The 14,791-nt window shown below is 27.7% G+C and overlaps 1 protein-coding gene across 3 annotated transcripts; it reads left to right on the forward strand.

The window, feature by feature from the left end:
- The first annotated feature begins 373 nt into the window (after positions 1 to 373).
- Positions 374 to 14,473, forward strand: LOC107163401 (farnesol dehydrogenase-like). Of its 3 annotated transcripts, none has more exons than XM_015510811.2 (7): positions 374 to 526; positions 599 to 793; positions 5,621 to 5,792; positions 5,877 to 6,003; positions 6,493 to 6,622; positions 12,956 to 13,105; positions 14,184 to 14,473. In XM_015510811.2, the coding sequence occupies exons 2-7, from the start codon at positions 662 to 664 to the stop codon at positions 14,274 to 14,276; spliced, it is 804 nt and encodes a 267-aa protein (XP_015366297.1). In that variant the 5' UTR covers positions 374 to 526; positions 599 to 661; the 3' UTR covers positions 14,277 to 14,473. The 3 variants fall into 3 exon arrangements, with proteins under 3 accessions (XP_015366297.1, XP_015366296.1, XP_015366298.1); XM_015510810.2 differs by having other exon boundaries at positions 379 to 535; XM_015510812.2 differs by having other exon boundaries at positions 390 to 531.
- Positions 14,474 to 14,791: the final 318 nt, after the last annotated feature.

Below are 14,791 nucleotides of genomic sequence, written 5' to 3' on the forward strand. Positions count from 1 at the left end.
AATATCCCAGTCCCACACAGTTGTTTTCTTACTGTTCAACAACTGGTTCTACACTTACCAGTTATCCACGGTGTTTTATTATCATCATACTGTTTACCAGTTTACCGCAGTCACTTTGTATAACTATCAATCGGTAAACACTTAACAAACATTATGTTTTTATCAAACGCGTTTTCCTAACGCACTGCATACATGCATACATATATATTTTTAATATTTTTATCGACGTCGACAATATGAAATAACATGATTAGGTAGTAGATTTGTAATATCTGTAGGAATCCGCGTTACATTTTAGTATGCCACACGTGACTATACACGCGCAGCGCGCCACGCGGAGAATTTTCTTCAGTGGTTGTCGTCATGGCGGATATTATGTGCAATAATATTGGTAGGATAATACGTGTGATGTAACGCACATGATTTCAACGGAGTATTAATACGATAATTTCGTTTCTCCGAACAGCATAATAAACAGTAAATACTAAATAGTCTACGCTGTGAAGTCCTCGTGGCACCATCAACGGTAACGTCGGTAACTCGCTGATGTACCTACGCGTTCATATAAAACATTTTGTATTTTTTTTTTTTTTTTTAGGACATACTATCATACTATAAGCGCTAACTATTAATTAATAATAATAACACAATAAGTAACACGATGGAACAGTGGAAAGGCAAGGTGGCGATAGTTACTGGCGCCAGTGCAGGAATCGGGGCGTCGATCGTGGTCAAGTTGGTGCAGAATGGCGTGCACGTCGTGGCGCTTGCCAGGAGAGAAGACATACTCAAGGTAAACTATTACTTACAGATAATAATATTATATCAATCGTTTAATCCGATCAACATGGATATTAATGATATTATAACTGAACGTGCTTGTACCAGTGATGTATTTAGGCGGCCAGGGTGGTAAATTTTTAGGGGCGCTAGGAGAGCATTTTGATATAATACGGTACTTAGGTATAATTAGGGTGATAAAAAAAAATAATGACACTCAGATACTAGTATAAGTTATCATGTTTTTTTTTTTTTTTACAAATACACCCCTTGCTAAAGAAATTTAGGTTGGAAAGTGGCATTTTTTTATCTAACCTGGGGCGTGAAATTCCTAAATACGTCTGTAGCTCAAACTGAGTCGTGGGAAAACGATACAATCTCTGATTTGAGAAAAAAATTTGATTTATAACTTCTTATAGTATAATATTGGCTTTCCTATTTAAATTCAACTGTGAAATACAATGAAATAAAAATAATAATGATAGCATCATTTTTTAAAACATAATATACCTTACCTTTAATATATTATTGTTATTAACTTTTGAGTAAATATACCGACTTACTGTCGAACCATATTCAGGTTCAAATAATTTAAAATTTGGAATGTTTTTAAAATGTTATTGTGAAGTTATATAAAATATAATAATATATACATACGTAAAAGTTTCTATTGTTATTATTCATTTACGTAGATATCTAATTTCGGCTAAATTTTAACATAAATGTCAAAAAAAAATTGGACCTGTATTTTTTAATATTATTAATTAAATAGCATCAATAAGTACAATGAATCTTTTTTTTAAATTTTAATGTTTTTAATCAAGACGATAATTTTTTACTGCAAAAAAAAATGGTATCTACACTATTACAGTCTAAAAAAACAGGCAATTCCAAACTAAATTAATTATATTTGCTGAACATCGTGATACTAAAAAAATAACGATTTTATATTGCATTTTAAACTGGGATTTTAAAGTTTACTTCTTTAGTAACTCTAGAACGAAAAACTAACTATTACTTACAAAAGCTATATCGTTGAGAAACTATTTAGAAATAAACTAGAGACTCTAAACCAGATCGATTATATTTTGATAATCGATTGTAACTACACGCTTGATACCGGCTTGTCGTAATCTATTATAACGTATAATGTGCTTATATGCATATCGAATATCGAGTCCGTAATATTATATAGAATTCAATTCGATGATTCAGTTTTTCAGCTTAGATAAATGTCTACTACAACAGTCAAACAAGAGTTACATTTTTATTTTTTTCTTGGTTGCTATTGAATGGTGAATGGCATTGTAATTGGATAAAAAATTCGATTTACCAAGCTGACTTGCACTATTTATTTTGTCGACTCCAATATTATATTAAATAGTGATACCTTGCTGTTCGGTGAATTCAATTTAGATATTTTTCAGCTGTATCTATTTATTTATTTTTATTGACGATTATATAATACAAAGCAATATTAGTACCTATAACAAAATAATTCAATAAATTAATATAAAACTTATTATTATGATTCAAAAAACGTATGCATAGTTGAATTAAACAGATGACTTGTACGATAAGTGATGATTATGGAATGACAATTTTGGTCGGTGATTGCGGGGTGGAGAGGATGAGTATTACGTTACAGACATATTTAATCGTAGATGATAATAATATAATTCTTACAGGTAGTTGAATATTCGAACAAGGATTATTTTCTTCGATTGATATCGTGATTGAAATTACTGAAAATTTCAGAAGTCTAATGTGTTGAGACGATATATTTATTATTGTTTCGATTTCGTAGGATTTTAAGAAGTTAATAAATAATGAAAAAACCTGTTCTGTAAGTTGGATTTAATTATTGTTTATAATATATAATTTTGAGTAACGGGTGGTCTTCAAAATTCGTAGTGTACGGCCTTATACCTTGTCTGTGCGGTATACAATATACGTACGTGTTATCATATTATTATATATTGTATTCGTCGGTAGAATGATCAACAGACTTACAGCTGTATGCACCGTACAAATAATGACCACAAAATCGTTAAAAACAGATTATTGGTTTGAATAATTATTTCTTAAAGGTTTAACCACTGTGATTATTTAGAATATAGTTCACGGTGACCAAAGTCTAAACTCAATATTATAATATTATATCGATATAATCAATATTTATTATTTGATAGGTATTATTGTTTACCTTAATCGGAGTCTTAATTTTAGCGATACAATACTAAGCTAGTCCCAGTGTCACAATAAATTACGATAACTTTGTCTAATATATAAATACTAGTAGGGATCTACTTAAAACTTCATAGCATTATGACATGTCCCTTAGGCTGGGAACACACTAGCATTATTTTACCACGCGACATTTTACTGCATGTAACGCGTGGTAAAAACATCGACCAACACACGAGCGTTATTTTACCGCACAATATTTAGTTAAATCTTAAATGATAACGTGACGTAAAAATAACATTGCTGTTAATAAATTGTCATATTTACAACAATATTTATCAAAATTTAGCTTTAGCGTAATTAAAAGTCGTTATGGCGAGTAAAAACTTTTACTTCACTCGGAAAGTATTTATTTTTAAAACCATTCAATGTTATACACATTTACTTCCTTTTGTTATTTTGCTAATAGATGACACGACTGGTACGATGATGCCTACTTAAGTATATATATTTTTAAATGCATAATATACTTATGATACTTTTATTAATTTTAAGCGAAGAATAGAATTGAAGGCTTTGAAGAATTAACTCATCAATGAACGGTACCTAGTCGTGTGAGTAGGCTTCACGTTAAAAAATTGCTGGAATACAAGTGCGTAGCATAGTAAATTTATGCTCAGCAGCCCCGGGTAGCTTCGTTAGTTTAAAAAATAGACCGAATGAACCCATTGAAACCGACTGAAACTTGGTAGTAAGAATATTATCTGAGTTTGTATGTGCATTTTACAATATTTCAGTTTTTAAGTAAGTTATAAGCATTTTTTATTTATGCTTTATTAAATACTCAAAACTTGATAAAAAATCGAATTATCGGAAAAAACCCTCATACAAACACAAACAATTTTCTTACCATCATGTTTCATAATAGGTCGATACACTATAATTTTTAAAATAATGATGCTACACGTGATCTAATGTGTGTAAATTTTCAATGTTAAACTTTAAGAATGATACAACAAATGCCAGTGTTGCGTCCTCTTAAGGCGCAATGGTGTGGCATAATTATATGTTAGTTTAAGAATTTAATCCTTGCAAGAATACTTCCTTGAACCTCGAACTCTTGAGATTATGACTTAAGTTACATTTTTAGTGTTCTAACTATAATCTACGATTCATACTCACACAATAGGTACCCAATATTTAAGTTTTTGTAGATAAATTACATTCCGACGCAACATAAGTACAAAATATTTTTCTTTCTAATGTTTATCAAACTATCTAAAAAATTATTATATTATACTCTTTAACCCGCCATGAGTCGCACCATTGTATGTAACACATGTGGTCGCACAAGGTCTTTTTGACCGTTCACTTATATCTCATATTTTTTTTAACATTTTACATACAAATGCATTTATTAATAATTTACAAAAATTATATTTTATTTATTTATTATATTTTACAATATAAATTGATATTAATGAACCGTGTGACGACTATCTTGACGCGTATAAAGCTATACGGAATGCGCCGGCCGCCGAGAGAGCGGAAGTCGGCCGCGCGGTTTTGAGGTCTTATTTCTCCCACCAAGTCGACTGTCGGCAAAAATAAACGAAAATATTGCAACGTTCGAAGAGATAAGAGGTAAGTGACTAGATATATTGTTTTTGTTGGTTTTTCCATTTAAAATTGTATGCCGACGAAAATAATACGTAACAAAATTGATACCGAGTTTAGTCGCACACGGTCTTTTTGACAGGTTACGGACTTTACAAATAGCTATAAATTCAATGAACAATAATAGACTGTTCTAAATAGTTTTAAAAAATAGGTCAACGTGTACATTGAAGGTAACCAAATGCATGAAATAAAGTAAATTACTCACAATGATTTATAAGTGAAATAATAAACTCACGGTCTTTTAGACCGTGATGCGACTCATGGCGGGTTAAACAGTATAAACTATCACTGTTGAAATTAATTGAACTATGGAGGCATCAACTATAGGGTGACAGTTATTTTTCATACACTTTTAATTATATTGTAAATAGGATATCATATTTTCCTCAAATGTATGTATTGTATAAGTAGTTTATGCATTAACTTCGCATAGTATACTACACGCAGTTATGAATGGTCAAAACTTTTACAAAAAAAAAAAAATAATAATAACAATACATTATTTTTCAAATGTTCCAATTTTTTTTTTAAATTTAAAAGTTACAATGTGTAGTATCTGTCAACATAATAAATTAGCATAAAATACAAGCAATAAAAAATAATTAAGTAATGTGAAAATATGACGTGAGAGACTGTCTATCGATGTAGAACACTAATAGGAGGTCCGAGGTGAATTAATCAATGGTATCTCGATTTGTCAGTGTCTTCCAAGACGTGATGGCTGGGTGTTGTCGAAGAGAGAGTGAAAATAAATAATAGGGTTGGAGTAATTAAAATAATATCTAAATATTACATTTTTAGAAAATATATTTTAATATCGTCTGCACTTCTTGACAACTTACTTACTGAATTAAAAAATTGGAAAATATACTTAAACGCTGATACATTTTAACAGTATAAGTACATTATTAATTTTTTTCTGGCTTTATTGTAAAATATATAAACATATTTAAATATTAAATTTTTCCTTAAGGAATTAGCCGAATCTTTAAATGATAAAGACTATGGAACTATTCATACAAAGGTATGTGATGTTACCAATGAACAAGCTGTAAAAGATGTTTTTTCGTGGGTAGATTCAACACTAGGAGGTCCCAGTATTTTAATTAACAATGCTGGAGTTGCGAAAGTATCGAGCCTTTTAAGTGAGTACACCTGCTACCTATAGAACACATTTAAAAATTCTCAAAAAACTTTAAATAATTTTAAATATCACTTTCGTGATAAAGACGGGAAATTAAAAGATTGGCAAGAAACATTTAATCTCAATGTTCTGGCACTGAGTGTTTGTTCAAGAGAAGCTTACAAATCAATGACGAAAAATAAAATTGATGGTCACATCATTCATATAAATAGGTAATTTATTAGTATTGTTTAAACATTTTTTTATTTACTTTAATACAGTTTAATAATAACTAATAACAGCTACTCGTATACAGTTTCAGTGGCGGCGCGAAATAGTTGATTCTTATTTGAATCAAATTGTATATTTTAAATATTTTTAAAATTTGCTCCAAAATGATCCGCAGAGTGCTAACTTTATATACAGTAAACTCAGCAACATAATATTTTATTAATATTACAATATTTGACAAGAACCATGATAATATGCGTGTTGATGATTTGAGATCTTACTGTAATGCTCTCGCCCCACTCATTACAGACATGAAGTACTGATACTACCCACCGCCACTACGATAGTGATGAATGCGTATAATATTTTTGATCATGTTTATATTTTACAAACAGCTTAATGTATAAGACGGCCACTATTAGTTTATTTATTAAAATAAGTGATAAAAGAAAAGTTTATTATTATAACCACCTGTATTTATTTGATTTTAGTATCGCCGGTCATGGCTTAACTCCATATTTTGGGTTCAAAATGTATAACGCTTCAAAGAATGCAGTCACGGTACTGTGCGATGGACTTCGACACGAATTACAATTAGTGGGATCCAAAATCAAAGTTTCGGTAGAGTACAACATAATATTATATTATATTATACAGTTATTAGTTTATTACTAATTGTTTCGTTAGTTGTTACTTCTATATAACTTTTAGCATCGTATAATATTGTTTATTTATTTATCAAAAGTAACGATTCTAATGGATATTTTAAGAAAAATCATATACAGTGGTGGTTTCAATATTCTTCAAAGTAGAATTATATTATATTTTAGCGGGAAAAAAAACGTTCTTTAAAAATCAACATCTACAGCAAAAATTATATTATGGAAATGGACTCCGTAGTTATAATACTAATAATACTATAACTTAGAGGTATGAAAATTTTTTTTCCGAATAAATTAGAGGTGGGATATATTTTAATATTATATTTACCTACCTAATTACGTTTACATGTATTTTTTTTGTTTGTTATTAATATTGTTATTGAGAACTTAAAAAAAAATAAATACTTTTCGTTGGTATCTACTCTATATTTTATATTTTATAATATGTGTTTAGGTTCTGTAGAAGCAATTTTTAGTGTTTATAGCCCTTACTATTATATATTCATACATAGACTATAGGCTATAAACATTTTGTTTGATACCTATATTGCAAAATAGCATTTTCTTCTTAAGTATGATTAAAAACTGTTTTACGGGTTTTTCGCTATTACGAACTTCTCCTCGTAAAATCTGTAATCTATTTTACCTTTATAAGAGCATTCCATTGTAGTTTCAATTTTCAATTTTATTTTTGTCAAATGCATTATGTTTTATTATGTAACGGTCGATAACTATACGTTTACATTTAAGATGATTTTTTTTAAAAAGAATATATTTTATAATATATATATATTATATATATAAATCATGCGTTAAACATATTTCTAAATTAGGTTAGTTATTAACTGTCATATGCATTCATGTATAAGTATAAATTTATCGCGTTTTGATATTTATATTTTCAGATAGTTTAATACATAAATAATTTTATTTTTTTGTTTACTCGAATAGTCAAAAATAATATAAAAATAAAAGGTGCATAATAATAATATCTAAAGGATAATAAAAACAAAAATTTATGGGAATTCGATCATTATTCAGAGATTTTTTATTTTTATATATTTCTATAATAATAATATAAAGAAGTTTTCTTGACAACTGTTTGTCTAAACAGTATATTTAAATCGATTTGCCAAAAATACCATATTCAATGCACAGAATAATATAGGAATATAGTTAATTACATAATTCTATTGTTCTTAAAAAGTACAATAATGTATTATAATTTATAAGATTATAATAGGTTGGTTTTGCCTCCTCACAAAAGATGTCTGACACAAATTAATGATCCCCTAACAAATCTGTGTGAAATACTTGCACCAAACGAAGAGAGAACATCATCAATTTTAGAATTGCTCAAAGAGACCAATCTTTTGCATAAAATATAATAGCATCAGCAAAACTTAGAATACCACACAAAATGTAAACATATTTCTCTTAAAACTTATTGCATCGATTTTTCACCTATTTACAATTTAATATTTTGTAAAAATTAAGTAAACTATAATACGTATTTTGAAACGCTAATAACCCTGGTAGTTGAGGCGTATTTATTAAGAAAAAAAAACAATATTGTTGGTTAGAACTTAATAAGTTTATAATCATAAACCAAAACAAACGAAACCCTTATCTTTTATACTTAGAAATTCAATTTTGTTCATTTTTCTTAGAGTATCTCAACTTTTTTTATTGTTAATAGAATTTTCGACCGCTGCCATAGACAGCATAAGAGTGGATAATATGCTATGCATCCTTATGACACCATAATTAATAAACTAATTGAACAATTATTTAACATTGTCATACACTATACACTATATACATTATACATTGGTAATATATAACATAACAAACGAGCCTTAGTGGTAGTGAGAGTCCATTCTTCTACTATGTATTTATATATATATATATATATATATGATCGCTGCTTTCGTTATTTAGTGTTGGTGTTGTACGTTAGTTTTAAATTTTATATTTGGATAACTGGTGGTCTTAAGAGGACGTCGCACCCGCATGTGTTGTCTCCGTCTTACACATGTACGACATAGGAAATGTTCGTTCGCTAGTTTCAATATTAGAGTGAATCCACCTATTATCAAACTTTTAGGTAGCAACATTATCTGTGTTCTTTCGTTGGTTTTTTACGATATTTTAATTTTTAAGTGAGTTATGGGTATGTAAATTATGAATATTTTAAAATGTTCATAACTCACTTAAAAATTAAAATATCGTAAAACACCAACGAGAGAACACAGATAATGTTGCTACCTAAAAGTTTGATAATAGGTGGATTCACTCTAATATCAAAACTGACAATACCCTATTGAAACTAGCAAACGAACATTTCCTATGTCATACGTGTTAAGACGGAGACAACACATGCGGATGCGACGTCCTCTTAAGAATACAATAACATGCTAAATTAAATGAAAAACTTTCAGATTAGTTAGATTTTGATTATTTATTTATTTATTCAAAAGATGGAAACTTTATACAGGTCACGTATTAGGATTTTATGAAAGTTATATTGAGTTTCGAGAACTCTACTTTCATAAGTTGTAATAAGTATCAACATATTCAAAAATCTTTGAGTAGACAGGTATTTTGAAGTATATATTTCCGGTGTTACTTAAGTTATTCAAAAATCGAATCCAATATAGCAACTTGAATAAACTTTTCCTCTATTAAATAAAAAAGGATGAAAATAAGATTATTCTATGTAGCGTGATCGTTTTTTGAAGTTGTTGAAATTAATCGTTGGTTAAACGATTTGATTGTTTCAGTTATATAGCCACGCAACATAAATATAGAAATCGTCTGAATTTTCGCCTTAATAAAATAGCCAACATTTATGTCAAGTAAATACAGGGCGCGTGTGGAATTTTATACTTATCAGTTTCCTGTTATTTTTTTTTTTTTATTACACCCTCAAGTATCCATACGTGCGTGATGTTGTAATTATACAGGGTGATTGATTTATCATAAAACACTCATTATTTCAAAAAGTATTAACTTTTTTCAAAATATTTTTTTACATGGTTTCAAGTTGTTAAAAAACCAACGTTTTTATTAAAAAATTATAATTTTAAATATTTTTTATCCTTATCATTTTTTACTTTTTTGAATGACAACATAGAGTTTTAATTTCATATTCCAAAGCAGAATATTTTTCTAAGTATTTTGATACATAAAAATCGATTTTGGGGCTAGTAGTATTATATAGTTAAATTATTATAATTGATAATATGTATACTTTAATGGTTAATATTTTTAGTTGTTTGTCTGTTATGTTATGTATGTTACATGGTGAGCTCAATAAAACAAAAATCTGTTATACATAACTGCACAATTTGTTGCAATAAATACACTTACCTTCCAAGTTTTAAGGTATTGCTATAGTTGCTATATGTACTAGGATAATACGACATTTGCGTGTGCCAGTTGCCTGTGAGCGTATTACTCTCCCAGCCCTTTTTTGAGCAATACATTTTCTAATATATTAGCACTTATAACAATTTTTATTGAGTTAACGCACTCTGAGTGTCATTTTTATATATTTTTGAACGCAAATATTATCAAAAATTAAGTTATTGATATGGATTGCAATAGGTAGTTGCATTTATATTATTTATTGTCTTTGTAAATCGTAAGGTGAATAACATTTTTAGCATACCTTGTTTTTCTCGACCTTTCAAGTTAACTATAGATTTAGTTTGGTATGTCAGTACGTTTATAAATTAGAATAATTGTGATAAGTATCATCAATTATAGAATATTCTGTAATCAATGGTATCACGATAACTTCTATGGTGTATTGGTATAACTATTTACGGAAACATAAAAATCTAAGATTTGTACCCGAATAATTAGTAGTTTATCGCTTGTAGGTATCTAAGTTAAGAAATTTAAAACAAAACTATAAAATAAAAAACCGTTTTAATTTCTCACTGAACGTTTAGGAACTATAACTAGGGTTTTTGAAACCAAGTCTGCTGATATTCTCCGTGGCTATGATGATCATTCATTCGTTACGGAATTACCTAAAAACGATCGATTCAAAGATTTGTAAATTTATTAATTATAGCAATAGATACACGAAATAAATTCGTGATTTAAACCACTTTTGCATTTAAACACAAATAATTTTCATACACAACGTGGATTATGTTTTAGTGTTTTTGGTGGTACATAGGTATAATATTATATTATATTATAAAATCAATGCTGTAACATGTTATTTTTATTATTGTTATATCACTATATCAGTGAAAATGTTAAAATTGACCTTATTAAATGATTTCCATTGTATGTAATAGTGTACTATGTTTAGATTAACCATACTCATAAATACCACACATACATCCACATTTTAATGTGTGATCTCTGTATTTGATTACTCGGCGGTCTGCTACAAAAACTAATAAAATAAAACCAGAAATATGCTTTATAACGTAAAATAACATAATATTGTTTTATATCTGTGTACTAGATACATTAGCGAGTTTCGTACGTTGCACGAAGAGAGATGCTTCACAAATTAAGTTGTACATATTACTTGTTATATGAATTAAAAGAAATAGTGGAGGGAGCGTGTATGTTATAATACAATTTAAGTTTTTGTAAAGTAAGCATCTGTAAAAAATACAATTAAAATGCCAACATTTGAAATTTCAAAAAATTGTTGATGTTGTAGGATTATGAAGAACAATATAATTTTTTTAGTGTAGATAGGTACGCACTTAAAATTAAATTTTCTTTACTATTTACTCCATACTATAATAATAATCATAATAATTTGTTGTAGTAGGTTATTCTTAATACCAGTACATAATATTATTATACAATTAATTTAATTTGCTGTACATTAATTGTACTTTGTACATTTTAAAGTTTGTTTTTCTACAAACGCGTGAAGTAAAGACTGTATACACCTAGGTACTATAATAGTTTGTATAAGTAGTATAATACGATTGTCTCAGCTAAGTTATCTTTGTTGTGATACATCGTATTATATTAAAATTCAAGTCTAACGGAAGGATAAAGTAATTTAGGTTCACACTACAATTACTATCTAGATATTAGAATATCTGTTAAAATACATAAACATTAGTTTTGGTAAAAAATCTGAGTACAATTTATGATAAAGATATTGATGCAAATTACCGATACGTGTGAAATAAAACCACACATAAATTAATTTATACTATACTTTATTCGGCTTTATGACTTGTTTCTATAAGGTGTATAAAACGGATGTCCATAACTAGTTGCGAATGTACGAGAATCTGGTATTTAATAATTGATTGCAATATAATTTGAAAACAGTTAGAATACTTGGATTTGTATCAAAAATGGATGTTTAATTATATAATTTTTGTAATAATCTTGTTACAAAACACACATTTTACATAACGAAATCGTTGTAAATTATTTTTTTTAATATATAATTTATATGTTGTATGCTTATAACAAACGGTTTTCTGATAACTTATCTAAATTTGTAACGTACAGGCAATTAATTACATTATTATTCACTTTTTAATAGTCTGTTACATAATGTACCTATATAGTAATAGTTACCTAGTATAACCTACGTATAAAAATTTAATTAATATAATATCTAAGCTGACACAAAACTGCTCGCATAACATATAATATAACCTACCATATTATATTTTAGTATGTAGTATAGTATCCACTTCGGAAGAGCAACGTAAGAATTGAAAACAATGAAAATTTAAAAATTTCATGTTCATAAAATGTATATAGACCCGTTAAATTTTGTATATATATCTAGTATTATTAATCTGCTGCAATAATCAAACTTACATAAATGCTTAGGTAGGTATTACTTATGAGTACGATTTGGTGACGTATATTTTATAAGAAGGAAAGAGACAATGCAAATGATACATACTTATTACTGTTTATATTATTTTTGGTTAGCAAAAACTTCTATGCCTCCTAAACATAGATTATTTTTTATTTTTTTTTAATAATAATTCTCGATGTAGTATTATCTAGTTTCTTTAATGAAAGACAATTTATGTTTTGCGTATTAGAATACTAGAATAGTGATAAATAATTATTTGATCGGAAGGTCTCGGAACATTAATTTTAGAATAGTAATGAGTGATAACGGTTTTCACACATTTATATTGTTACCTGTCCTGACGGACCGACGAATGTCATACCATCATATTGATTTGAATTTTTGCGATCATTCGATCACTTATGAATTGTCGATTAATGTAAATATATAATAATAATATTGATTAAATTTTATGTTTAGAGTATTAGCCCGGGACCAGTGGCTACAGACATGTTAGCAGGAGTCAACAAAATCTTAACAGACCGGTCTATGGAGGATTTAAAATTTCTCCATGTAGATGATGTCGCGAATGCCGTAATCACATCTTTGTCAACTCCACCAAATGTGCTTGTAAGTAAAAATACTTGTATATGCATACGAATTTTTGTTGATTTATCTAATATGGTATAAATCTAGTTTATGATCTAGCTATTTATTATTATTTTTTTTTTTTTTTTAAACACTTCGTACAGTATCTGAATCGTCATATTATGAGAAACAGAATTGTATCAACCAAAAGTTTACCGAATTAGAAATTACAACCTAGAATTATCGACTACTATTATTTTTTTGCACTGCATTTATAATTTATTTATTACTGCAATCATAATTTTTATAGATATTACATGGTCGTAGTTTGAAAAAATTGTTGATAAATCATTCTACAAAAGTTCCATTTAAATATTTATAACTTTAGAAATGAATTATACTATAAAATTGTTGAATAGAAACTGCAAAAAAACTGAGACATTAAAGAATTCCATATGATGTAAAATAATTTAGTAAAAAGTACAAAAAGAAATATTTGATGAAAAATACTAATCCTACATTACTATGTATAAACAGTGATTTATTTTCTTAGTCTGATCAAAATGTTGACTACTTCAAAATCCACCTGTTTGCTTATAAACTCGTATAATTCTGGTACCGAGTACCTAGTACCTATATAATATAATTCGGACCTCCCATCATTACATACGCGGAACACAATAGATTCGCAAACAGAAGTATTTTACAAAATTTAGTATAAAAGCTCTAATATGTAAAATGCAACGTGCATGTTTATATTTATGTAATAATTGTGATTTATAGACTTAAAAGTCTACCAATTTTGGCTTATATTTAAGGGTATTACAAAATAGATAGGTATGTCACTCAAAATTTATTTTTATTGAGGTGGAGTCTATTATATAGAAAATTATATTTTATATTGAAAATTCGTAAAATAAAATAAAATGTGAACAGATATTGTTTACATAAAACAAAATATAAGTCCATTCGTATTAATTTTGAAATAAACGTCAACAGTTAAATTTATTCCATTAATTTACAACTAACCAATGTTCTAAATTTTCTTAGATTTAATAATTTATTGCACAAATGAAAATATTATAATGTTATGCTTAATTTCACAAATGCCTATTTCCAGATAGCTGAAATGACTGTCATACCAACTGGATCATTAATAAAAACTCATTTACAACCGAGTTCTCGAGTCGTGGAAAATGCATTGAACTTATAAGTTATTACTTATTATGATTCATTATGCTAATATTTGATTATTTGATTCATGTTATTAAAAATAAAAATATTGATTGTAAACTACTTAAATGATTCAAAAATATAACCATTTGATCAAATAGTTATTTGAAAATATACCAGCATATTGTATTGAGTGAAAAATAATTATATTTTTCTATGTAAAATTTATTTATGTAACATTATTGTTTTTAATGAAAACGTTTGAACACAGGAAAAAATCTTTTCACATACTAATTTATTTAAAATAAGTTTTTAATTTAAGTTCACTTTTTGAGTTCATTTAAAATTTTTTTATTTCTTGAAAAGCATTTACCTGCGGGCTCCCATGCTTTCCTCATCTTTTTTTTTATTCCTTTAAACGAGTTAATTTTTTAATTTTTATATTTCAAACATTGGTAACCTGGTGCTCTCTAAATAAAAATTTTTCAAGAAACAAATTTTTAAGTTGTATCGGTTTAAGAATTTGAAAATTATACAGACTGTAGTTTGTATTGT

This window comes from Diuraphis noxia, unplaced genomic scaffold (assembly GCF_037042655.1).
Source record: "Diuraphis noxia isolate RWA-SAM2 unplaced genomic scaffold, SU_Dnox_SAM2 contig0003, whole genome shotgun sequence".
NCBI lineage: Eukaryota > Metazoa > Arthropoda > Insecta > Hemiptera > Aphididae > Diuraphis > Diuraphis noxia.